Raw genomic sequence first — 27,848 nt, forward strand, 5'->3', positions numbered from 1 at the left:
TGTTGAGTGGAGTCCCCCAGGGCCTCTATACCAGTGTATTTTCTGTTTTCACTCTACATTAAATATCTTTCAAAAATCGCTGATCTACAAGCTTACAATGTGTGACGCTGTAAGCTTGTAGACGTGCCATGTTCCTGCGAAGGTTTTCCCCCAGTAAGATCATGGGGTATTAAGTGTTTGAAAGAATGAAACATTCTAGCATCCCGTACAAGGTGAAAGTGTCATTACCTGGATTTACAAGGGATTATGAATGCCTTGGACATAATCGATGCCACGGCCTCTCGTCTACTGATTAACATTAGACAGACTACTTAACTGTACAGCTCGCCTCATGGTTGAAGGGGTAAAAACCCCCCTTTTACTCATTCAGTGTCTGAATAGGAAGATGTCATGTTTGGTCTTGTTTTTCTTATCACAATTATCGCTTTTTAAAAAGAAGAAAATAAAATATTTAAATCATGAATATATAGCCTTGTATTGTATTTACTTTCATGAATTTATACTGTCTGGAAAATGTTCTGTTTTGTTCAGTACCATACAATTTAGGGTTTCATCCATAGTAAGTACCATAGTCAGTAGTACCATCTATTGTCAGTACCATAGTCATCTATCTATAGTACCATAGTCATCCATAGTAAGTTCCATAGTCCGTAGTACCATCTATACTCAGTACCATAGTCATCTATAGTAAGTACCACTGTCACCAATAGTCAGTACCATAGTCCTCCATAACGTTCATATTGTGATAGGCCTACTATATTAACTCTTAGCTGGGGACCCTGTGGAACCACCCCAAGGACCCCTGGGGGGCCCCAGACCCTGCTTTGAGAACCACTGTGTTGGAGGTGAAACGTAAGTAAGTTCTGTTGCAACTTGCAATGTTTCAGTATAGCCAGGGTTGCCAACCCTCCTGAATCGGGTGGGAGTCTCCTGAATTTTGACCACATATCCTGCGGTGCTCCTGAATCTCCTGGATTTGGTATCAAGGAGTTTGAAATAATTTGTAGTTTTTGAAATATTTAGCTTCAAGCGCCCAATGCATTGTCAATGACAGTGGCCTTTTAAAGGAGAGAAAAAAACAACCCATCAATGTCCATTGCTCAGAAGCAGAGGTGCTGAGATTTGATCCTATGGCCTTCTGATGATGAGTCAAGAGCTTTTCCAACAGAGCTCCAATAACACAGAATGTGTCACCCATGTATATGTTTGCATAGAAAATTCCAAAGTAGTGCATCATTGAACTCTGGGAAGAGTGGGGTTTGAACATGGATGGCACCTCTGAGCCAAAGAACTAATCATTACATTTGACCACTATACCACCTCTCAGTCTCTCTTGGCACATGTCTCTTATAACATTTACTTTTTTTCCCCCAAGGCTAGAATCATAGAAATAGAAAAAAGAAAAAACACTTCAAAACACTAAGAGAGCTGCGCCCTGAGTTTCTGACAGGTAGTAAATTGGTCTCAGGCTGGATTAACCATTGGGCCAGTGGGGCCGTTGGGGGCCCTTGGCTCTTAGGGGCCCTTGGGGGAACTGGGTCATTAAGTGTGGGCCCCTCCTCTGTTGTCTACAGGTGCTTTTTTGGCCCACAGATGATCATCATGGCTTAACATCCGAGCTGGGTAGTGCGCGTCAGGAGGGGGGGTTATGGTGGAGGGTGGGGGTTCCTATCCGTCCCTGATAGGAAGGGGGGTGTCTGATAAAATGAATATCAATATCTAAATACTGAATTAATCAACCCCAAAACAGCTGGTTACTCCCAAAAGCCTGATTTAGACGATCAAATACCAAACTTTTTGAGCGGTGGTCACAACGCTCCTATACGTGGCCGTGTGTGTGGGTCTGTCTGTCTGTCTGTTTGTCTGTTTGTCTGTCTGTCTGTCTGTTTGTCTCTGTGTCCGTAGCCTGCACTCCTGCAGTAACCTTTTCTGACCACACATGTTAAGGGAGGGGCGCTGTTGCACACACACACACACACACACACACACACACACACACACACACCACCGCTCAGTTCACACGAGTGTGATTTTTCTTTTTTTCTTAGCGAAGTGCGATTTTCAAAGTGCGATAACTCAGAAACCAATAGTTTTTAAGCGCCCGTCTTTTCGTATGTTGCATAGCTCTTCGAGACAATGTGTGGATATGAAATTAATTCATTTTTTTCAGATTGTCTTCAAAACCCCCAAACTTACATAAGACTATAGTAAGGAGTCAAAACATACATTTTAAGTCTTACATTTCCGATAGTGCCTATCTTTTGGTATGTTGTATAGCTCGTCGAGACGAACGTGTGGATGTGTGACACATTGCTGTGCGACCCCTGGAACCCTACTTTTTTTCAACAAATGCAATCCTAGATTTTTCAAAGTGCGATAACTCGGAAACCAATAGGTTTTAAGCGCCTGTCTCTTAGTATGTTGTATAGCTCTTCGAGGCGAACGCGTGGATATGAAATTAATTCTTTTTTTTTTTCAGATTGTCTTCAAAACCCCCAAAATTACATAAGACTATAGTAAGGTGTCAAAACGTGGATTTGAAGTCTTAAATTTCCGATAGTGTATATCTTTTGGTATGTTGTATAGCTCGTCAAGACGAACGTGTGGATGTGTGAAACATTGCTGTGCGACCCCTGGAACCCTACTTTTTTCCGACAAATGCAATCCTAGATTTTTCAAAGTGCGATAACTCGGAAACCAATAGGTTTTAAGCGCCTGTCTCTTAGTATGTTGTATAGATCTTCGAGACGAACGCGTGGATATGAAATTAATTCATTTTTTTCAGATTGTCTTCAAAACCCCCAAAATTACATAAGACTATAGTAAGGCGTCAAAACATAAATTTTCAGTCTTAAATTTCCGATAGTGCTTATCTTTTGGTATGTTGTATAGCTCGTCGAGACGAACGTGTGGATGTGTGAAACATTGCTGTGCGGCCCTGGAACCCTACTTTATTTAGACAAATGCAATCCTAGATTTTTCAAAGTGCGATAACTCGGAAACCAATAGGTTTTAAGCGCATGTCTCTTAGTATGTTGTATAGCTCTTCGAGACGAACGCGTGGATATGAAATTGATTCATTTTTTTCAGATTGTCTTCAAAACCCCCAAAATTACATAAGACTATAGTAAGGCGTCAAAACATAGATTTTAAGTCTTAAATTTCCGATAGTGCCTATCTTTTGGTATGTTGTATAGCTCGTCGAGATGAACGTCTCGATGAGCTTTGTGACACATTGCTGTGCGACCCCTGGAACCCTACTTTTTTTCGACAAATGCAATCCTATATTTTTCAAAGTGCGATAACGCGGAAACCAATAGGTTTTAAGCGCCTGTCTCTTAATATGTTGTATAGCTCTTCGAGGCGAACGTGTGGATATAAAATTAATTCATTTTTTTTTTAGATTGTCTTCAAAACCCCCAAAATTACATAAGACTATTATAGTAAGGTGTCAAAACTACTACTAAGGCTACTTACAAATATGTAAAAGGGTGAAAATCAGAGTCTGGTCTTTATACCACTTCACTATTCAGAAGGCTATTTTACACTTGAAAAGGTCCAAAAAACACAGCAATGATCTGTAGGAGCAGTATTTAGACCACTATCTCTCAGTGGAGGCATTTCAGAGTAATTCTTCAGTATTGAAAGAAATGTTAAAGTAATAGCCTACACCCTACAGCAATGTAGCCTACAATAGGAAGACTGAGATTTTAACATGGCACCCCATAGCTGAAAGTCAAATCTTAAGTTTAGACCACTACTACACCATCTCTCACTGCAGACAGTTCCTGGTGCTAATGAGTCATTCTTTTGTATGTTAACCCTGAAAAGGTCCAAGTAATACAGCAACACAGGAGGACGCGAGAGTGTTTTTTGCAGGTTGTTCAGTCCGTAACCCAGTTGCCTTTTTGATACACTCGGACTGAACAACCTGCAAAAAAACACTCTAGCCACACAGTAAGGTCGATCTTTTGAATTTTGATTCAAGTCGCTAGTTTAAAGTATGAAGGAACAGCGAGGTGCCAAAGTTTTCAGATGTACGTTTTAAAGATTTTTTATTTTATTTTTTTGACATGCAGCAAAGGTCATCCAGATCGGGAATTGAACCAGTGACTCCATCAAGCATCAATACCTAAATGGTAGCCTATGCGCCTGGACCATTAGGCCAGCGGGCGAGGTGTGTGTGTCAAAAGTAAAATATCTCCCAAACAACAAAACATTTCAAAGTTAAATCACACTTTAAAAATTATACCTTTGGCATGGGACTTGAACCAGTCTGAAACCTATTTTGATGACAGTATCAGGGACAACCACTCACCACATGGAACCTCTAAACTGAGTCTCTGATTGTTAGACAAATACACCATTTCTCACTGGAGATACTTTATGGTGCTTTTGAGTAATTATTTTGTATTTTAACCTTGAAAAGTAATACGGCATTGATCTGTGGGATATAGCACAGACCACCTTATATTTGTGGTTATATTCAGCAAACACAGAAATTCATAAAATCATAAAACGTTCATTTTATTACCAGAAATATTATAACTTCAGTATAACATATTCTGTACCAATTGGTCACAGAAAAAATAAATAAAAATATCAATGAACAATACATATACTGTACATAATGGACATTTTATAATATTGTGAATGCACTTGTGTAACTCACTGTTCCCCAAACAATGCTTTTAAGATTTTCAGAACAAAAAAAGAAAAGGTGCTTCTCAGAGCAGAAGTCTCCGCTACGTCAGGTAACTTATTGTGGGATAATAGCAATGTTGATTTAATATGAAAATATGAATAACCTGAGATAGTACCGATTTCCCTGATGCTTGGACAAAATCGGTAGGATAAATATACCAGCCTCCTGGTGGCGCTACACTAGGCCCATGTGAAACATTTGGGGCATAGGTTCTGCTCTGGCATCCAGTTTAGCATCAATTTGGGCCTGCGGTGCTGGAGATTAGCTGCTCGCACACACGCACACGCACACGCACACCCACACCCCCCCACACACACACACACACACACACACACACACACACACACACACACACAAACAAAATATCTAGCCATCTACAAGCTCAACGCGTTGCGAATTGTAGATTGGCTACAGTACTTTCGCTATAAAATAGCCAAAGTGATTGCATCAGGATCATACTGTAATATAATGCATCTTCACAAGTTTGGGTCCCAGGGAGACATATCTTTTGTGTCTGGAGTGAAACAGTGTGGGAGCCCCAGGTGTAACTCATGTCAGTTCTGTTGTGCAAGCAGCTCTGCCAGGGGGCCCTGGCCCTGGGGGGCCCCCCAGGGTCCTAGGCTTCTTTCTCCTCCGCCTGGCGCTCCAGTAAGACGCTTTTGACAACTTCCTCCAGTTCTTTCAAGACCTGTTCAAACACATTTCCACAGCAATGAACGGAGAACACAGGACCGTGTCACACAGCTCTCACTTTACAACATTATCCTTTGTAACATCTTCCCCACTGGAATATTATTACAGCTCAACTAACAGGATTATGCGGCAATCAAACAATCAAAGTGACGTTAGTGAAAACTATGACAAAAAATCTTCGTGGACTCTCTTTTTTTTTCACTGACGAAAACAAAATAAAAACTAAGCTATGATGACTAAAACTAAATATATTGACAATTTCGTCAACAAATAACAACTTAAAACTAACATGTTAGGGAGGGACTAGTGGAGAAGAGATCCAGTAGAACTAAAAGACAAGTAATTTTATGTTTGGTTGCGCTCGGCTGAAAATAGCCGATCTACAGCGTTGTGAACTTGTAGATTGGCTATTTTCAACATACAACCAAGTGTAAAATCAGGTATTACGGTGCCATACCTTTTTGTCAACAAAATAAACTGTAGACTCATTCACAGAAGTTGGAAACAATGGATGTATATTTTTATATAAAATCGCAAAGGTAAGGTATTTTGATGGCAGTGTGTGACTATGAAAAACCCTTAATGAAGCATTAAAACAGTTAACAACTCTACAGTTGAGACACACTGCTGCCTGTTACTGTGTACCTGTGCGACGTCAGGCCGCCTGGCCTTCCTGTCGTGGAGACAGCCGCAGGCCAGGGAGTAGAAGCTCTCCACCTGGACCAGCTCCCAGTCTCTCATCTTCTTGTCCACAAATTCCTCCAGAGTCAGATCCTCATCCTCATCTTCTATGTCATACCTCAACTCCATCTTGGTGGAGGAAAAGAACACAGTGAAAGAGAGCATGGGACAGTATTTCTTCAAGGATTAACCGGAAACAGTGGTGATAAGATAGATAGATAGATAGATAGATAGATAGATAGATAGATAGATAGATAGATAGATAGATAGATAGATAGATAGATAGATAGATAGATAGATAGATAGATAGATAGATAGATACCTTTATTATCCCAAGGGGGAAAATGTGTTGCCCAGAGGCAGCACAGCAGTATAAGGTTATTTACAAAGTTACAGAGAAGTATGAAAGAAAAAACAAGAACAGAGTACAGTAAGTACAGTAAGAGCAAGGTACAACAGGAAAGGGAACGAATAATATATATACATAAAGTGTCTTAAAGCACGACTATCAAAATAATACAGTGCCCAAATCAAAGTGACCATAACAGTCATCACCCTGTTGGCTTGTGGTGGACATTTGAACATTTTTGCAAATCTATGTTATGATGGGGGTCACGGTCAAATACATCTAATTCCTTGGCACCACAGATAAAGAAACATAAGTTTTTCAGAAAACAATTAGGATTTAGAAGACTTTTTTAGGTATTTTTTCAGATCTTAATGGAATAAAGTGGTTAAAATGTGTGTGTGCCACAGCCCCATGGACGGTGAAAGCAGCCATTGTCTTACCAGGAACTGCGTCTCCCGCTTCTCGTCGACTGGCCCGAGTCCAGACAATATTTCCAACAACACCTGCGGATGACAGAGAGATGGGGGTCAAGCACCTGGCTCTCCTCCTTACAACAGACCTTTCATTACCTTCCCATATATCAGCTGGCCTTAACACAAACGGCACTGTTCCCATGGCAGGCGCTTAGACGTGAGCTATTAGTGTACATGAGATACAGTACCAGGTCAACCGGTTGCATTGACACAGATAACCTTATATCAGAACAATGCTTCCCCAACATATTTACTCGTGGGTCACGAGGGGTGATGGAAAAAGTACAAAAATGTCTTACTAAAGTACAAGTATCAATACTGCAATATAGAAATACTCTGTTACAAGTAAAAGTCTGGAATTCAAAATGTAAAAGTACAAAAGTATTGGCATCAAAATGTACAACTCATTTAGTGCCACCCTAGTCACCACTAGAGGGCGCCCAGTGGCCATAGAAAATCCCATAGAGATATGCTGGTATATGCAGAAGCCCTGCAGCCATGACTTGCCTGAACACTTTCCTTTGTGCATGTACAGGAAGAGGATGAAGTTAGCTTGAAGTTAGCTATTGGCTACCAAGCATTTTAGAAGCCTTATTTTCGTCAACTTAGCCATGATTAAACCTTGCACACCTCATGCATGGGAAAAAAACAGAGAAGAATGAGCTCTAAAAAATCCATTGCAATCCTGGATTGCATTGGAGTGGACTTGTGCAGTTTGTTCACAGCTTTCAAACAAAAAAATCCGATTGGAAATCCGTTCAGGCATTCTTGAGATAATCGCCATTATGTTTTACATGTTATGTAAACAAACATGGCTGCCCTGTATGTTAGATGGGGTTGTATGGGGGTGGAACATGCAAAATCGCGATTGAAATCATGTTCACTAGATTTGATGGGGTCCAAAAAAAAAAATTCAAAAAAAATTTTTTCAAATTAGTTCGGGATAGGCACTCTGGGATGCGATAATATATCCCGAACTAATTCGGGATAGGCACTCAATGAAGGTACCAAAAGTAGAAATATTGTACTCGTTATGCAGAATGTCCTATTTGAAGTTTTCAAACGTATAAAATGGTGAAATGTATAGGTTGAAGTGGTTAATGTATGTTTTCTAATAATAATCGAAATCTAAAAGTTTTCAAATACGTGTAGTGGAGTAAAAGTACAATATTTGGATCCGAGATGTAGTGGAGAGAAGTAAAAGTATTGGAAATTGGAAAGAATAAAGTACAAATACCTAAAAATATTGTACTTTTACTCCACTATAATTACCTTATAGATACTGCTGGTGAATTAACAATTGATCTAGATACTACAGGTGAATTATCAATTGTTAATTGTTAGTTACTTTGCAGAAATAAATAATAATATTAACATACTGTACATTAACTACTTTGGCCCTATTTTATACCTAGGCTATTTGAAAATAGCAGATCTACAAGCTCACAATGCAATAGATCTGCTATTTTCAAACATTTTGTACTTTTAATGTTGGTCTTTTATTGGAATTATATTGTGCATGTTGGCTCATTTGGAAACACTCTGCTACACCAGTAGATAGCAATACTTTCATACTTTTACTCAAGTAAATTTTGAATTCCGACTTCTACTTGTAATACATTGCATTACTGATACTTTTACTTATAGGAGTAGTTCACCACTTTTCAACCTGTCTTCATATAATAGGTCCTCACTAATGTTCATAATAAAATAGCAAAAAAAAAAATCTATTCAGTCTGGGTCTCATAGGAGAGCTGTCAAATCCTTCTACCGGTGACATCATCGTTTGACAAAAAATAAATAATAATATTTTTGAAAAAAATATTTCGATTTTTATTATCACGAGAACAATGGCTTCCACTTTAACATTGCAACTTTTTCAGGAATAGAAAGCCTGCAGTTTCTATTAGCTTGCATTTCCCATTGATGATGTCACCGGTAGAAGGATTTGACCCACCCACAGCTCTCCTATGAGACCGAAACTGAGTAGAAAAAAATTGTGATATTTTATCATGAACATTAGTGAGGACCTATTATATGAAGATGGGTTGAAAAGTGGTGGAGTGCCCCTTTAAGTAAAACAATGTTGTACTTTTTCCACCACTCTTAGTAGAATGGCTTTTATTTATTTTTTTATGCTCCATGGATCTGGAATCAACTCCAGAATGCCATTAGGCTGGAGCACTTTAATCCATTTGGGGAATTTTAAAAGTTTTAGTTCAGATGTGGAAAACTGAACTGCAGCTGTTTGCCTGAGTTTGTATTAATGCATTTTGTGTTTTGCTTTCTGTTTTTTTCTTCTTCTTTTTATTGCATTGCTGCTTGATTGCTTTCTTGGCCAGGGCTCCCTTGCAAAAGGGATTTCAGTATCAATGGCACTCACCTAGTTAAATGTAATCTATATAGTATCGACTCCTTTTTTTTTAATGCTCCCATTAATCGTAGCTTCTAAATACGTAAACATCGAGAACGGAACGACCTGGAGTATGATGCCTTTTTTTATTTTGTAGCTTTTGTGCTTCATTTTTAGTGTCTCTAGTGGTTTCATGGCTGAGCAGAGGCTGTCCTTTGATTTTATCATCCTGAGATTTAAGTACGGGACCTGCATGTCAGCAGTTTCACATTTTGTTCAGAAGGAGATTGCTGAGTTGCGATATAGTTGTTTCAGTTTCTAAATCCACTATACAGTAGCTCCCATAATGTGCGTGCTTGCGTGCGTGCGCACGCTTGTGTGTTGTTCGATGAAGAGGCCTACAGGTACATACGATGCAGAATTGCATATATAAATCAACTATATCTCTCTCTTACACTGGTCAGAAAAGACACAGGACGGCATGTACGCGAGTGACCGGACCAATGCAACAATGAGTTGCATTGGCAACTCCCCCTCGGCACCATCAAGGGCCCCCCACAATATATTTTAGTCAACTAAATCGACTGTAGATTTAGTCGAGTAAAATCTTATGATATGTAGTCGACTAAAACTAGACTACAATTAAAACATCTAAGATGACTAAAATGTGTCTAAAACGAAATCAAAATGTGTGTTTCAAATTGCTGCCTGCATGTGCGTGCAAGCCTGTGTGTGTGTGTGTGTGTGTGTGTGTGTGTGTGTGTGTGTGTGTGTGTGTGTGTGTGTGTGTGTGTGTGTGTGTGTGTGTGTGTGTGTGTGTGTGTGCGCGAGCGCGTGCGTGCGCGCATGCATGTGTGTGTGTGTACAAGCCTCTGTACAGGCCATTCTTGTACTGTGTTTGAGTGGACATAAACATTTCAAATGTGTGTGTCTTACCACTCCAAAGCTAAATATGTCAGACTTGGGGGTGATCTCTCCTCGCAGGGCTTCAGGTGCCATGTACGCCCGCGTGCCAACGATCCGCTCCGTCATCATGGTGGTCAGCGAGCGCTTGGCCGACGCCCTCGTCAAGCCAAAGTCTGAGATCTTCGGCACAAAGTCTTCGTTCAACAGAATGTTTCCACTGGGGTAGGTTACAACACAATATTAAACAACTTACAGTGAGCAAGGACAGCACACGGTAACACATCAAATGCATAGAAATAGTCATCTAGGTGAGAAGAGACCCAACTTCTCTCCAATATGGCTGCTGTGCATATAGCCTATTGCAATGGGGAGTGACATTCCACTCATACTGATTATGCAGCTTAATCAAGACCACCGTGATGATTGTTTTCTTTGTTGTTGAGGGAGGGGGGAATGTCTGAAATGCTTTCTGCGATTCAAACCGACAAGCAACCTCTACGGCCGCACACCATGCGATCCGATTTACGTGGTTGACAGAACCATCATTACCGGTAATAGATGATGATATTATAAAGATTAGGAAGTAACACAACCTTCCCTGTGTGTACCTTTTTACGTCCCTGTGGATGTGGTGGTGTGTGTGTAAGTAGTCCAGGCCTCTCGCTGTGCCCACAGCGATCAAACATCTCCTTCTCCAGCTGAGAGGGGGGCTTTCATCCTGACAAAAATGAACGATACCATTCTCAGCAGTGTTCATGTCATCGACCAAAACGTATGAAGAATAATGTTCAGAAACAAAATAAAAACCAAGCTATGACTAACTAACAATGACTAAATATACTGACAATTTCGTCAACAAATACAAACAACACTAAAATGTTAGGGAGGGACTAGTGGAGAAGAGATCCAGTAGAACTAAAAGACAAGTCATTTTATGTTCAGTTGTGCACTGAAAACAGCAGATCTACAAGCTCAAAACACGTCACGCTGCGACACGTTGTGAGCTTGTAGATATGTTCAGCATGCAACCAAGAGCATAATCCGCCAAAACATTATATCATTTTATCGGAAAAATCAACTATAGTTGTAGCCGTCTAAAATCGTATGATAACGCATGATTAGACTAAAACTAAATCAAAATTTGCTGTCAAACTCGTTGAAATAAGGTTTTATTCAATAAAACGAGTTTTAAGCAGGTTTAATTTAACTCTGAGTGACCAAAATGATTTGGTTGCATTTGTACAACCCTGAGGACATTTTGACACTGTGAAGGGGGTTAGACGAACATTCTGGATCTGTAGCTTACCAAACAAGCCAGCCGGTCAAGCAGAGAACCGTTGGCCATGTAGGCGTACACCAAACACGGGCGTTGGCTGTCACAAGAAAAACCAACCAGGTCCACCAAGTTCTCGTGTTGCAGTCTGTGAGAGAAAGTCAACTTGTATTTATTATCAGAACAGACGTGTGACAAACATGTTGCACAACCTTTTCCGAATAACCATGGAAGAAAAGGGACTTCACAATCATAGAGTCAATAGAAAGAAACAAAGCATAGCGTGATCTTAAATACGATACCAGCCATAAAATGTCCCTGTGGCTATGATGATGTTATCTTTCACTTACAGTATGTATTGCCTCGTATGACATTTGTAAACACTCATTGAACAGGATTTACGCCAAAAGAGTCCCCCATTAACATCAAATAAATTACAATATGGCATTTACATACAATTAATTAAATTGATTTAAGAGCAAAGCGCAACACAAGCTTGAATAGATTGAGCTACTTGGTGATGCTGTGACTCTGATCTCTCTATCTCTCTCTTTCTCTCTCCAGACTCTGTTGCTGCTATGTCTCTCTTGAGATCCATTACATTGATTTAGATGTCTGCTTAAGACACAGCTCACGCTGTTATGAGATTGCAGTGAGTCACTTCACTAGAGCTCAGTGTGTGTGTGTGTGTGTGTGTGTGTGTGTGTGTGTGTGTGTGTGTGTGTGTGTGTGTGTGTGTGTGTGTGTGTGTGTGTGTGCGTGCGTGCGTGCGTGCGTGCGTGCGTGCGTGCGTGCGTGCGTGCGTGAGTGCGTGCGTGCGTGCGTGCGTGCGTGTGCGTGTGTGTGTGTGCGTGTGACAAGGTGACAGTGGACATAGTGAAGGACGTGGCAGGAGAAATACATGACAAATTCAAGGAACTCACGTCCTCAGCGTCCGGATCTCCTGGTCGTACTGAACCCTTAGCTCGTCGAGCGAGATATCCTCCATCTGAAAGTGAAATATTATGCTTTGTTAAAGCTAAAACCCGAAGCTTATTTTGAGGAATAAAACGTGTTGTTTGAGCCAAATTTGTAAGGTATAGTATGCCCTACAATTGTAGGATAATTATTTCGTGTTATGATTATACAATTATAACTAATTGTTGGATGTGGTCTCCCTATTCTAGAAACAGAGGGGTCCAAAGGTATGGTAAATGGTGCATTTGTATAGCGCCTTTATCCAAGGCGCTTTACATAGATTGTGCATTACATTCACCCATAAAAATGGGGTACAAATAATTGTCCACTTGTTTCTTTTCTTTTTCAAAGTGAAATGTAAAAGAGCCATTGAGAGTATTGAATACAGAATATTGAGAATGAGCTTTCACTCACTGCATTGAGCCGTTTGACAGCAACAGGCTTGTCACTGATGAAGCCCTTGTACACGGTCCCAAAGCCCCCCTCTCCCAGCCTGCTCCCTCCGAGAGACAGGGGGCGCTCATCAAAGTTACCAGTGATCTTCATGAGCTCCTTGTATGACAAGGTCAAGTAACCTAACAGGACAAACAGAACACAGTCACATTAGATTAACATGCTTATAACTATGGGACCGACACTGCCATCTACTGGGCATATTGAGTGACTACAAGATTCAACATTCACACTAAAATTCTCAATTAAGAGTCACCTGTGTTGCATGGTTCCTCATCCTCCACAGGAGGGTCACGTGGTGGGGGTGGAGCCGAGGGCAGAGCCGGGCACACTGGACGTGACGGTGCCTCAGCCTCCAACACCATGGTCGTGTCATCAGCCTGTGGTACTGGACAATCCTGTAATCCTGGACAATACTGTGGTCCAGGACAATCCTGCAGTCTGAGGCACTCTTTCACTGCATCTGGGATAGGACAATTTGAAAGGATCTTTCATACCTTTTTTCACAAGATAAACATTAACCACTTTCTTTCTTTGACCTTTAGACTATATATATTTGCCATTTGCACAAGTGCATAGGACTTTAAAAAAAAAAGAAAGAAAAAAAAAAGTTCTACAATCCTATATCGAACCATATATTTACTCTAAAGGCAAATAGAGCAAATTAATAATTACTTCATAGTCTAACTAAAAATGTCATCTATCTTCATCTTTCAGTTTATCTGTCATGATTGAGATTATTTATTAAAGGGGAAGACCACCCATTTTCAATATTGAACTATGTCATTAATATAACTTAGAGGAGTTGTGTGGAAATAGAAAAAAGTTCCCCCAATTCTGTGTTGCCTAGAACTGGAGGATTGATTTTGGGGTCTGTATTGTAAAGTACAACAGTGTGATGTCATCAAGTTGTACTTTACAATACAAACCCCAAAATCAATCCTCCAGTTCTAGGCAAAACAGAAGGTGGGGGGGGGGACTTTTTTTTTCTATTTCCACACAACTCCTCTAAGGTATATTAATGACATAGTTCAATATTGAAAATGGGTGGTCTTCCCCTTTAAGGCAAATAAATACAAGGTTACATGAAACAGGTGCAGTTACTATGTAATGTGTCCTCAAGAAGCACCCTAAATGTCTATATGGAGACCAATCGAACCGGTTTCGGAGAGTCCTTAAGTTTGTTCCAGTTTGTCTCCATTTTGGGCATGTCATTATAGGTGGGGGAGGGAAAAAAAGAGCCGATCTACAAACTCACACGTGTCAGTTTGTAGACCGGCTATTTTCACAAATAATTTCATTTTTTTTTTTTGTGGTTAAGTGCAGGGGTGCCATACTTTTTAAAATGACCAGCTCAACATGATCTACCCACCCCCCAAAACAATTACCTGAGGGGGCTTTGGAACAGCAGCACTGGCGTTACATATAAGAAACACACTTGAAATGGGAAATAGTGGGGGAAAAGTCTTCAAAACAAAGCATTGCATTGTGGGGTCTGCCTACTTTAGAAGCCATGAAGGGAGCTGACAGGCCCTTCTTGATGTCAATCAATCAAGTCACCTTAAAAAAAAAAAAAAAAAAAAGGGTTTTGTGGTTGTCGTTTATAAATATTTGTCTTTATATTTTAATCGCATATTTTTGGGGGGCATGTCAAGTGGTCTACTACCTGCACAGACAGCCTTTATTGTTTGGGCACCCCTGGTTTTGTGATTAAAGAGTGACGATAAAATACCAACATGTTGGTTTGTAACATACCAGGTAGCAGTATGCTGGCCGGGGCCAGCAATATGTGGCTCTTCAGAATGTCTACCAGTTCACCCACTGTACAGTTCGTTGTCCCCCAGTCATTGAGCAGTTCAAGCGTTGGACTTCTCCCCTGTGCAACCAGGCCCTCGTATCTCCTGCAGGCAAAAGGAAAACGCAGGGGTCATCAATGTGTCCAATCTTGTCCATACACAGACAAATTAATGTCTGTCTCTGTGGCAAGACTTGGACTTGTCAGCAGCAAATTTTAGAAGTTTTTTAAATGTTTTACATAATATTATACTGTAATGTTGTCATTTTGATCATAAGACCCAATTGCCGAATGTCATTCTCCAGGTTTTCTTCAGAATATGTATGACACTGATTTACTATGACACTATGTATATGGCACATTAGGAGTCCACTAGGACAGTAACTTGTTATTTTCAAGGAACTCTGAGAGTGAACAAATGGAACCAAATGGGCCAAGAGTTTCAGACCTGTAAAGGTGATTTAAGGCTATAACTCTGTAATATTATTGTCCGCTCATTTGTAATGTATGTACGTCCATGTAAATATGTTTAACTGTGTGGTTTTGAGGGTTAAACAATTACCTCAAGAACAGATGAACAATATAGTGTAATATCAGTTATATGCCCATATCTCATTTGGCTGACCAGTTGAAACATACCCTTTATTTCAGTTCCATTTTTGTTTGTACTGGTCACTTTGGCTTTGTAGGGCAGTAGACATGAAAATGAGCACATTCCATATTCATGCCATGTAAGTTTAGTTACATAGAATACATACATGACATAGCCTATGATTCAATACATGACAATGATGACATATGTATATTGAATACAGGAAATGTATGTAATATAATATCACAGCCATTCTAGGGGCTCGGGAGGAATTAGTTTGAGAACTAAATAATACAGTAGGTTCTAGTACTGCACCTGAGATGAAGCTGGGAGTATCTGGGCTCCCCGCTGGGCTTCCTTATAGACACCAGCACCTGTTTCCAGGCGTCCTGGGGGTCCAGCAAGTCAGACAGTTTGCGACGCGTCCCATAGTCTAGCCTGCGAATGTATGTGGAGGGTGTTATTGAACTACCGCCGTTCATTTTGTAGAAACAACAACAACTCCTCGCTTCCTAATTCAAAACTTTGTTTTATGTTCTCTCTCTCCGTACGTACAGCGCATCGTTCTATGCCCTCATTGTTGTAATTATGTTGAGCGTTCTAAGAAAAGAAAACTGGATATTTTTTGTAAATGTAAAGTCGTGTTGTTTTGCTCACACAACAGCAAAAATGAGTGTTTTTTCCGATATTGAGTAACTTCCCTAAACGTAATCACAGTGCTGTGACAGCAGCACTGCTGTCTCCTCCTCCCAACCCAGCCATTATGACGGTCACCACCGTCATGGATGAACTTCAACTAGGTCTCTGCACTTTATTCATTTACAGCCCGTACAGCAACATAAACGTTCTGAGTTCAAATATAAAGTGCATACCCGTGGAAACAGATGTTGCAATTCACTTCGGGTGGGTATAAGTACCCTTGTCTTCCGTATTGTTCAACAAAAAGCATTTCAATCCGATCGGTGGTCATTTTCGCATACATTTACACTGTATCAGTGTGCAGTACACCTCCCAACCGATAGGGTAACGTAGTTGAAAGTACTGGAGAAATGCGGAGAAATGGCCAATACAGCCTAATACAGGCCTCCTAGCCGCCTAGGGCTATATGGTTTTTCTGTATTCACACCATAAACATCTAGCCTTGGATCAAGATGATCAGATAATAGGCCTATTATTATCATCGAGTCTGATCGACTTTCACTTTGGTAGGCAATGCAACATGTCAAAATGCAGGCTACAGACACATACAAACGCACGCACGCACGCAAAGATGATTCTTCAGATCCAGAGAGAGAGAGAGAGAGAGAGAGAGAGAGAGAGAGAGAGAGAGAGAGAGAGAGAGAGAGAGAGACACAGAGAGAGAGAGAGAGAGAGAGAGAGAGAGAGACCAACAGTGCACTCTACTGGTGGTTCAAAGTGTAATCACTTGCTGTAGGGCCAGGCTAATCATCACCTACTTTTGAAACTCGTGTCCCTGAATGGGGAATTAAGTGGTATAGCCTACTGTAGATGTGTTCCTCAAACGTTTTCATGTCAAAGACTCCCAAAATGACATGTATTTGGCTGCGGACCCCATCCCCATTTTTTGCCAGGTACCTCCTGACCTGAAGCAGAAATTTGAGTTAAAAATATATATTCAAAGATTTGCAAACATGTTCACGAAGTGACACGCTATGAGCTTGTAGGATATGTTATGTTTGAATAGCATCGATTGTGTAAAAAATGGTTCAAATGATTGTGTTTTATGATTAAAACATTTTGTTGGGGAGCCCCTGGTCCCCGGACCCCACTTTAGGAACCAATGATAGGCCTATATAGATTAAGTGGTTTGGTTGCAACACATATAACTTGAACTTGATGCTGGGGTCCCCAGACAAGTACATCATTCATTTGGGGCTTGAGGTCCTTGATATGAAAATGTTTGAGAACAGCTAATTTAAACTTGATTAAATACCAATATTTACAAGGGACTTTAAAGAAAAAGCAAACCCAAAGTGGACTTAGAAACAAGACAGTAAGACAACCCCTATATTAGTTTATTACAATCAATGACTTGTGTGAGTCGACGTAAAAGCATTAAATATTTTATTATTGCTTTTTTTTTCCTTTTACAGTGTTAGTAGCAATACAGTATGGGTATGATTAGTAACCATAGCACCAGAATCAATCATTCATTTTTTTACAGGCTACATACTGTACATAATGTAGGTACTGTACATAATTATGATTCTTTAAAAACCTCTTTGGATAATACATGGCAAACAAGCACATTGTCCTTATTCAGTTCCAATGCCCATTTGATATTCAGCACGCAATACACTTCAAGTATGAATATTAAAAATAACACATATCATAAGTTACAATAATCTTCTTAACTGTTATTTAAAAAAGAAAAAAAACATACAGGATTACTTTTCTACAAAATTTTATGGCACATAGTGCATCAAGTATTCTTTAAATTTCTGATACAGACCTCATAGCACAATTGACCATCTTAAAATAGCCAACGGATTTCTTAGCTGCTCATTGACTTTTGTAAGTTATTTATTTGTATTCTTTTTTTCTGGCCATTCCTTAAATCAAATGAAGCTGCATTGTCAGACGGAAAACAAAACGACAATATCTAATCTGCATCTAATGAAACTTTGGTTAAAGCTTAATATCAGAGTACCAGCATGCTTGGGTTGCCAAGGTTGGTGCAGTGGTCATAGGAAAATACATCTATAATAACAAATAGCCGATCTACAAGCTTAAGTGGCATGTAGTGAGCTTGTAGATCTGCTATTTTTTGATGAACGTTCCAAATGTTTGTCTATTTTCCCCCTAGTCTCGCATGGCCAGACTACTATTCCACAATCTAAACCTCCAAAAAGCAGAGAAAGGAAAATAATTCTGTCACTTGTTTGTCACTTCTATTCTCAAAATATATATTATAAACTGTCTTTAAAATGTACTGTATTTTCATTTTTGCCAAGCTGCAAGCTATACTTATCGTTGCTGTCGGGTGGAAACCTTGTATGTCCAAAACTGTTAATTTTCATAATTCAAATTCTGAAATAGCATATCTTCAAGCTCAAAACGCATCGCTTCACACCTCATTTCGAGCTTGAGGATCTGATACTTTTGATGCTTTTGTGCAATGCTGTCGTATGATCTGGTAGGGCGTTAATTTACAAAAAAACACCAAAAGTTAAAACATGGAGATAGGAGGTTTCTGCCTGATATGCTTCTGATAATTGAATTTACAAGTAGGACAAATCAAGCGACTGCAGAAACGAGAAGGAAGCGGGGAGGAGGCGGGACATCCGCTTTACCCCCAGATACGTTTTCAACGCTGTATGATGGAGGCATTTGAAAACTGTGGGAGGCAACAGTCTGGCTCACGAGACTCATGTTCCCCCGAATGTTTGTCCATTTCTTTGTCAAACGTTCGCCTATTATGACATGCTCAGAACGGGGATGCTAGGGTTCATAGTGGTCAAGTATATAGTGGTGAAAATGGACATAACCTGGCAACCCTGCAGCTAGTTGATCATCTACATTACTAAGAGGACCATGGACAGTTTCAGCAGGCTGGGTCATTTCGGGGGCAACATTCTTGAAGAAAAGAAAAAAAAAGAAATCTTAGAAACCCGGTTCAAATGTAATCGGGAGGGTCTTTCCACAGCTAGTATCAGTTCTGACGCCAGTGTATTTTCCTTCTCAACATTAAGAGGTAATTCCAGTAGTTTAAAAAAAAAAGCACCATTCAAAAAGGATCCTCTTTTAAGGTTAGTGGTTTCACTCTACAAAAAAAAAAGAAAAAAGTAATACATTTATTTTCAGCAAACACAAGACAAAAAAAAAAAGACAAAAACGGACAGACAATGGCTTCTCCATTGGTAGTAGTCATTGTAGCTCGACACATATGGAACAATATCTACAAATCATTACAGAATAAATATGGTCAAACATAAATATTGTATATTACATCTCTGTAGAGGGCGGATGCTTTGTGAGAGGTAGAGGGGGTTGCAGGCGCCTAACTGTATAGGCCTGAGACGGAGGCGAACGGCGAAGAGTTATGGGGGGACAGTACTGTACACGTCACGGCTGAGCTAAACTACCGCGTGACAAGAGTAGATGAGAACCTCACCTGTGTGACCTAATGATACGTCACATGCAAAAAGAACAAGTGTCATGTGCCAGTCCACCTTCATGCTGCCACCTGGCAGTCGTCGGACTCCGTATATATGCGTTGTTTTCAGTAGTAATATATAACAAAAATAGAATCTAGTAATGCAAAAACAGTGAGAACTAACGTGTTTTCTTTTTTTTTTTCTGTAGTGGCTCCAGAAGGCTCACCAACCCCTCAACTTTGACCTTTGAGATAAGGCAAGTCCGGGAGGACATTAGTAGAAACACACAAAACATCACGACTAGTTGCTATAAAGTCACGATTTCCCTAAGTGTTGAGCCTAAGACTCATGTCAGGACGTTTCTTGATCTGCGGCGACGTCTCTCTCGTGAACGTTTCAATCAAATACTTTTGAACATGTACCAGCCCCATGGGCTTACATTGCACACAAGGCAGAAATACATAACATTCGCACCAATCATCCCTCATGGACTATCCGAATACTCTACGATCCATCACACTTCTTTGTTATAAAAATGTTTTCTGTTCACAGATGAATTTGAACGATATATTCTACAGTTTCATTCATTTAAAAGTTGGTAATGGATACGAGCACCAGCTATTAAGTGCTTAAAACGTGAATGAAAATGTAAAATATGAATGTGTTGTGGAGGTTAGCAGAAAGCCAGCTTAAGTTTGTGTATAACAAAGTCTTGGCTCCGTTTTTCAAATCGTGATAGTACACACATCCTGTTTTTGTTCCACAGAGTGCCATGAGCAAATGTAGCTTTTTATTAGATGAGAACCTCTCTCCTTATGACAGGAATTGTTCATCAGAGTTAGGTATGTGTACATGTTCTCCCAGGGGCGTCACACCAAATTCTGGGCCCTGGGTACAAGGATTCACTGCGGGCCCCCCATGAATGTGAACTATTGAAAAATAGCAGATATACAAGCTCACAGCGCGGCACCGAGTGCCGCGCTGTGAGCTTGTAGATCTGCTATTTTTGAAAATTCGTGAAAATGTGTGCAAGAAACCTATGTCAAGGACCCCCAAGATGATATGTATTTGGCCACGGACCCCGATCTCAAAATATTTAGTTCCAGGGACCCCCAGAAGCAAAATTTTAGTTAGAAATGTTAAAGATACATATATTCAAAGATTTCCACACATTTTCACAACTTTTCAAAAATAGCAGATCTACAAGCTCGCAGCGCGGCACTCGGTGCCGCGCTGTGAGCTTGTATATCTGCTATTTTTCAATAGATAAAGTTCTTAGGGCCCCTCCACCTTGGGCCCCAGTAACTCAGTCCCACTTTCCTACCCCTTGTGACGCCCCTATGATCTCCCAGTGCGGCAGCTTTGATCGATTCATTGTGTCCCTTTTGAACGAAGCTGAAAACTCCAAGTGACGTAATCTTGTGTTTTGAGTTCCAGTGGATGATGCATATTTGAGAGTCATCCCAACACTGAACACGTCTAAAACGCGTGTTTCTTCTTCGGAGTTTTGAGTGAATGGAGTGTTTTTGTGCAGTTGTCTTCCTTTCAGCTGTCTGTAGGCTACGTTAGCTGCCATTTAGGGAACGGATGATGTTAGGATGAGTACTGTTAGACATCCATTGTCCACTTTCACAGATGAAATATGCAGGGCTCCAAATAAAAAATATCACCATTGTTTGCTTGTTTCCAAGTGGGCCACTTCCATTCCACGGTTCTTGAAGAGGATTGGTCTCTCGGCCTTTGGACCCTCACTGTACTTGAACGAGCAGGCCATTGTGAGTGTGGGGAATGCACTTCCCACAGAATCCACCGCAGCGACCGTAGATTCTTGTCCCGTCCTACAGATTGGGAGAGGAAAGAGAGAGGAATGGAGTGGGTCAAGGAGGAGCTTTTTCCACACAGGACAGGACATGAATGCCAGTGTGGGGATTCTTCCACAGTGAATCACAACTAAACACAAACACGGCGATTCAGACGGCATCTCACTGCCAACCATCTCAACTATGTACAGTATGTCTTCACAGACAATTAGACCTCAGTAAACTTGATGGTAATGATTGTTCAAATAACACCATTGCGAAGATCTGATCTTGAAACAAACAGCATGCGCAGTTAGACAGTGGTTATAAATCCTTTCTGGATCAAGGCCCGCCCGGCCCACTTGGAAATCTTGAAAGTGTTTGCGGCCCACCCAGTGGCCACTTAACACGGCAGCCGAAAGTTCAGACACTGTGTTAAGTGGGCAAATGAGTAGTGCCACGTACACACACACACATTTGACCTGGAACGCAATTCTGTCACGTTTGATTGTAACCGCTTTGACCATTATTTTATGCATTTAACTAGTGATAAATAGCAGATATACAAGCTCACAGCGCGGCACAGAAGATCTGCTATTTTTTTTAAATCATGACAATCTGTGCAAGTCTTTGAATACTGTATATTGATCCGATTCTATAATGTCTTCTAAAAAAATCTTTTTTTTTTTACTCTGTTGGGTGTGTATTTTTCTATCATCAGTGGTTCTCAAACCTTTTCATGTCAAGGACCTCCGAAATTATAAGTATTTGGCTGCGGACACCCATCTCAAAATATGTTGTTCCAGGGACCCCCAGTAGCAAAGATTTGAGTTACAAAGGTTTGCTTTGAAAATGATATATTGAAAGATTTGCACACATTTTCTATGGCCATTTTCCTACGGCATGATGCCCACCTGGCCATCATGCACTGTTAGCGGTTGTTTGAGAGCTTCGTTCTTACCTCTGATCGGTGGACTTTGACTGAAACATAGTTTCCCTGTGATGTCCACTTGGTGGCCTCAGCCACCTTGAGACCGGTCCCAATGAGACTGATGCTGAACTGGCCCTGGGAACACACACACACACCAGCTGATTTATTAGCACACAGGGGTTACCCCCCAAAAAATGGGGTCACAGTCACAGACCCATTTTTAATGAAGTTGCTAAACCTGATTCTATAAACAGACCGATTTCTAGTCACCAAAGGTGCGTTCGAAAATGCGCACCAGGGCTACCGGAGGCGCAGTCATGTATTAGTTCGTATTGGCCAGTGCACTCGGGGTGCCCTGTGCCGTATATTAGTCATCCTTTTTTGCCTAGTCGTCACAAGAAAATGCTAATTTATTGGCGTCATCAGCAAGAACGAGGGCTTTCGAGTGGAAACGGATGAAGCCGAGCGGCATCTTTTCAGATCTTAATGGGTTAATTTACAAAAAAAAAAGTTTCTGTCAGCGAGATATGAACTAGCTGGGAGGCTGAGAGGCCAACATGAAGTGTATGCTACTGCAGTACCTACCTGTGGACACTTGGCTGCACTGTAACAGTCTCCTGCTGTAGCGAAGGGCACAGGTCGACCCAGAAGGGTGTGGGAAAACTGCAGGTCTGTGGCTGCATGGTAAAGAGCACAAAGAAGACACGGTCAAAATGTACAGTATTAATAACAACAACTTTATTGTTTAGCGTACATAACAATAATATGTAGCCAAAAGTGCTTCACATGAAAATAGCAAATAAATGACAGTCAATGTAGCAATCCATGACATAATAATCTGATAATACACAGTCAAATCTTAAAGGTAGGGTAAGTGATTTTGTTTAAAGGGATCCCTGGCTAATGCGACAAATATGCCTTAATACATTATAATTGTCCTCTATAACTACAATGTAAAATTAAAAACACCTAAATTGTTTTATTTCTTCTAGAACTAGCTAATCTTTCACTCAATAGGGGAAATGCCCGTCGCAAGTTGATGATGTCATAAATGTCATGTGTAATCTATCCCTATGGAATGTATGGCATGCATGTGCAAATAAAAACAAACATAATATTTCCTATGGTTATTATGAGCATCAAATCAATATTTCAAATGTGTTTGTGTTTGGCTTTTTTTGCACATGCATGCCATAAATTCCATAGGGATAGACCAGTAAGACTCCCTAATCTGGAGATAAGCGACCGTTGGTCGCTTATCTCCACAAATAGGCCAAAAGTTTGTTTTACCAATTATCAAGACATACGGGCAGTTGACAGTTTGCCATGGTTACTCATTGAAGTTGAATCTCCATATATGGAGATAACCTACGCATCACACTAAGTCTGACCTCACCAGCCCATATTTGGGCATGAGCAACTTATGTCTCCATATATGGAGATATGATGACATCACACAGTCCTCAGCCGATGATGTGGCGTGATGTCATACAATACACAAACGAGCCCTACAGTATAAAGGGGCAATTCTTGCCAGGAAAGAAGCATTTCTTCGACTCAGACCTTATCGCCAGGGTTGGCTTATAGCAGCTGTCGGTAGGACAGGTCATCATCTGGGATACAATCCCTTTTATGCCCATATAAGGAGATCCCTAACAGAATCCCTTTCATGCCCATATATGGAGATCCCTAACAGAATCCCTTTTATGCCCATATATGGAGATCCCTAACAGCATCCCTTTTATGCCCATATATGGAGATCACTAACAGCTAACAGAATCCCTTTTATGCCCATATATGGAGATCCCTAACAGAATCCCTTTTATGCCCATATATGGAGATCCCTAACAGAATCCCTTTTATGCCCATATATGGAGATCCCTAACAGAATCCCTTTTATGCCCATATATGGAGATCCCTAACAGAATCCCTTTTATGCCCATATATGGAGATCCCTAACAGAATCCCTTGTATGCCCATATATGGAGATCCCTTACAGAATCCCTTTTATGCCCATATATGGAGATCCCTAACAGAATCCCTTTTATGCCCATATATTATGGAGAAATCCCTGCTCTGAGTATCTGACATCAGTGTGATGTCACCTGTTTATGCCCATATATGGAGATCCCTGCTCTGCGTATCTGGTTGCTATGGTAAACAGTTGGTTGCTAGGGTAAAAAAACATGGTTGCTATGGTAAACAGTTGGTTGCTAGGGTAAAACCATGGTTGCTAAGGTGGTTGCTAACGTACACTAACAAACCAGCAACAACAGACTGTTGCCACAGCAACGTACACAAAGGTTTGTGTACACATGTGGTGTGATGTCATACTGATGCGGAGATATGAGCAGGGCAAAGGTGTGACGTGTGACGTGTGACGGACGGACGGACGGACGGACGGACGGACGGCCGGTGGAGGTTTTCATAGTAAACTGCTCCCTGACGGTCGCAATCACACATGACATTTATGACATCATCAACTTGCGACAGGCATTTCCCCTATTGAGTGAAAGATTAGCTATTTCTAGAAGAAATAAAATATTGAAGGTGTTTTTAATTTTACATTGTAGTTATAGAGGACATTATAATGTATTAAGACATATTTGTCGTATTAGCCAGGGATCCCTTTAAAATAAATGCTAAATAGCTCTATAGTCTCATAGTACCCATTGCTATAGAGTCTGTTCAGTAAGAGGAGTCTCCAACTCTCCATGTCTCTCCAGCTTTTTATTAAACAGAAAATGCATTTTCAGGTTGGGATACCAATTCTATCCAATCAGGATAGAGAACTCAGCCAGGATACAGATTAAACAAGAAATTGAAAGTGATGACACAAATAAATGAGCAGACAACATTGGAAATGGAACACTATACAAATAAAGAGCTGATAAATGGGTACTCTCCCCTGATTGGCTGAAAGTTTGTCACCTACATGTATCTGAAAATGTTTTTTCCCCCCTTAAAGAGCTGGGGAGACAGGGAGACCCATGTTACTGAACAAACACTCCATGATTACTATCAGAATAACTTTTAGTTCTAACCAAAAAATCAAACCCATGTTTGAAGTGAGCGGTGGATGTGAGCAGTTCATATAATGATTATTTGAATCAAATAATATTTTACGGTGGGAGTGTGTGAGTGAGAGTGAGAGAGTGCCTGGCCCGCTCAACAGTGCCCATTGGTCATCCATGCCTGCCACTGGTCACCTAGCAGTATTATAGCTCATGCTGCATACATACGGTAGTAACATAACATAGTAACACACGGACAAATTCACTCTTAAGAGTCGGTGTGACCACCGCTCAAAATATATCAAAAACATTTTAAGACTTTACAAATGGAAATAATTAACACTAAGGATTTGTTTTTTGGGTGGCATAATGTTTAAGGAGTTTGTTTTGTTTCAGCAGTGATATCAATATCACAACTCAACCACACGTTTTCCGCTTGTATCTTGATTAAACGTTTTGCCACCAAATAGTTCTCAAGATCCAATCCGTAAAATAAAATGACAGAACAAAGGTTCTTCTACTGCATATTTCTTTTTCCTCATTCCATTGAAATCCTCGACTGACATATTGGTTGTGTGGAGTTTGGACTGTCTGGTCGAAAGAGAGTGAATCCGTCCAACAGTGTGAACGTGAACTCACCCCCAAAGCAGTTATTTTAGTTTTTTTACAACAGTGTTAGAAGTTCTTAAAGTGGGTCACGTGTACCTCGACTGCACGGTCACACATGATAACCGTGACTAGTGCTTGTTTCCCCCTCGCCTGGCTTCACGTTGCCTATATGAGATGATGATAACGTCCCAGAGAGTCTCCACGCACGCACAGCACTGCTGACTCTCCTCTTAACCTTAGCCTTCATCTTGAACTCATTATCCTCTCTCTCTCTCTCTCTCTCTCTCTCTCTCTCTCTCTCTCTCTCTCTCTCTCTCTCTCTCTCTCTCGTCAAGCTGCTGTGAAAGCTAAATCAGTACCATGCAGAGGGTGGGGTCCAGTGGTGGTGGGAACATGTGCATGGTCTGTCCGGGACCCCCTGACCAGACATGGAAGGACTGAACAGGGTTCTAGATGAGCACTAAGACCAGTGGTTCTCAATCGTTTTCGTGTCAAGGACCCCCAAAAATTATATGTATTTGTTTTTTGGTCTTCCCAGTGTCTCTTACAGACCCCAAAAACCCAATTCATTAACTCTAAGGGTCGATTCAGACTCTAATAAGGAGCCGAGTTTATTTCGGTTCGGGAGGGCTCCCCGACCCGAAATTATTAAGGTTCGGGGGGATAAAACCTGTAGCATAACGCTACAGGTTTTGAGCTTGCAGAACGGCTATAAAGCATAGAGGTAATATAGGCTATAAACCTATCAACACGGAGCAGTAGCAAAGTTGTGTTTAAGCTCTTTCTTTTCTTTTTAAAACAGTCAACGACTAGCGAGACACGCAGCAAAGCTGTGTGTGTGTGTGTGTGTGTGTGTGTGTGTGTGTGTGTGTGTGTGTGTGTGTGTGTGTTCTGAAAGGCCATTATCTTGATTCCATAGAGGAGAGAAAAAACTAAAGGCAAGGGAAATTGGACAGAACGGTCATGTGTGCACAAGGTGTTATTGGGTACAAGAGGTTACAACAACACTGTTGTGCAGTCCTGGTTGGGCAGTGGTGTAATGCACATTTACTTAAGTAATTATTATTTTTATTTATTTTTTATTTTATTTATTTTTATTTTTTTACTTTACTGGTGTATTTCCAATTTTCAATACTTTCACTTCTACTACACTACATCTCAGAGGCAAATATACTGTACTTTTACTCCTCCCTGCCCACCACTGGCCCCCACCGCTGCGCTTAGGTTCATTGGGAAAACGGCAGTCGCTGCTGAGACTGTCCGTGCGCAGCGCTCAGCCACGCACCGGAGAAGAAAGAAAGGAGAAGGAAAGGCCAATATTTGTCGGGCTTGTCATTCATTAATGCATAAAATAAAGATTGCCCACGAGTCTTATGAGCTCGAGTCGAGTCAAGTCTGGAGTCTTTGAGGGGCGAGTCCGAGTCGAGTCAGGAGTCTCCAAAATTGCGACTCGAGTGCGACTCGAGTCCGAGTCTTCAACTCAAGTCGCCATCTCTGCTGATGATATGTTCTTGGTTTACCTATGATCGTAGATTACCTATTCTATGCATGTGATGTATTAGCTTGTGTTGTCCTTGCTTACACTAAGTCGCTCTGGATCAAGGGCGTCTGCTAAAAGCCTAAATTGTAAGTTGTAATGACTCACTGATGATGCGCATGGAGCCCAGGTCCAGACGCACTTTGCTGAACAGCGTGTATCCTGCTGCTGAGTAGTCGTTCCTGCAGTCACAGTCCTGTCGTCTGCTGCCGTTGTACGGACACTCGAAGGGGTTCAGCAACCTTTGGGTTCAATGGAACATCAGGGTTAGTTGACTACCTCCCCTGTCTGGTAGATAAATACCAGCTATGTCCAAAAGAATAAAGGTTCTTGCATACTGCTGCGTTTTCGAAATCCGTTTTTCTTTTTTTTTTTTTTTCAGGCCAAGCATCCCTTAGCTCTCTCTAGAGAGAGAGAGCAGGGACCCAGTGGCGACAGCTGCGGAAAACGGTAAAAATCGACTCTGGTCCCAAAGAAAATTAAAATAAAATACAGACTAAATAATGGGCGGCATACGTTTTTTTTATTTTTACGTGCTCTGAAATTCGCTCCGATATTTGGCCGAAAAGACATGCACACACCTGTATCCATACACCTCAGAGTAGTTGTC

General features: G+C 40.9%; 2 protein-coding genes across 2 annotated transcripts in view; both read right to left on the reverse strand.

The window, feature by feature from the left end:
* Positions 1–4,576: 4,576 nt before the first annotated feature.
* On the reverse strand, positions 4,577–15,881 carry irak4 (interleukin-1 receptor-associated kinase 4). Its single transcript, XM_080736458.1, has 11 exons — positions 15,546–15,881; positions 14,599–14,744; positions 13,100–13,306; positions 12,805–12,965; positions 12,357–12,421; positions 11,467–11,581; positions 10,769–10,878; positions 10,191–10,377; positions 6,869–6,931; positions 6,044–6,208; positions 4,577–5,393 (listed from the first exon to the last, which is right to left on the reverse strand). Exons 1-11 carry the CDS (start codon positions 15,710–15,712, stop codon positions 5,322–5,324), a joined length of 1,458 nt encoding a protein of 485 aa, XP_080592584.1. The 5' UTR covers positions 15,713–15,881; the 3' UTR covers positions 4,577–5,321.
* A 4,698-nt stretch (positions 15,882–20,579) lies between these two features.
* LOC308293744 (A disintegrin and metalloproteinase with thrombospondin motifs 20) overlaps positions 20,580–27,848 on the reverse strand; it is a gene marked incomplete at its 5' end in the record, with an annotated part of 210,943 nt that continues 203,674 nt past the window's right edge. The window contains 5 exon segments of the mRNA XM_080736360.1: positions 20,580–21,186; positions 22,109–22,213; positions 22,664–22,755; positions 27,347–27,480; positions 27,820–27,848. The exon segment at positions 27,820–27,848 is cut by the window's right edge and continues 66 nt beyond it. Coding sequence (XP_080592486.1) covers positions 21,097–21,186; positions 22,109–22,213; positions 22,664–22,755; positions 27,347–27,480; positions 27,820–27,848 — 450 coding nt within the window. The 3' untranslated portion in view covers positions 20,580–21,096.

This window comes from Nannobrachium achirus (assembly GCF_963921795.1).
Source record: "Nannobrachium achirus genome assembly, chromosome: 11".
In the NCBI taxonomy this organism is placed as follows: domain Eukaryota; kingdom Metazoa; phylum Chordata; class Actinopteri; order Myctophiformes; family Myctophidae; genus Nannobrachium; species Nannobrachium achirus.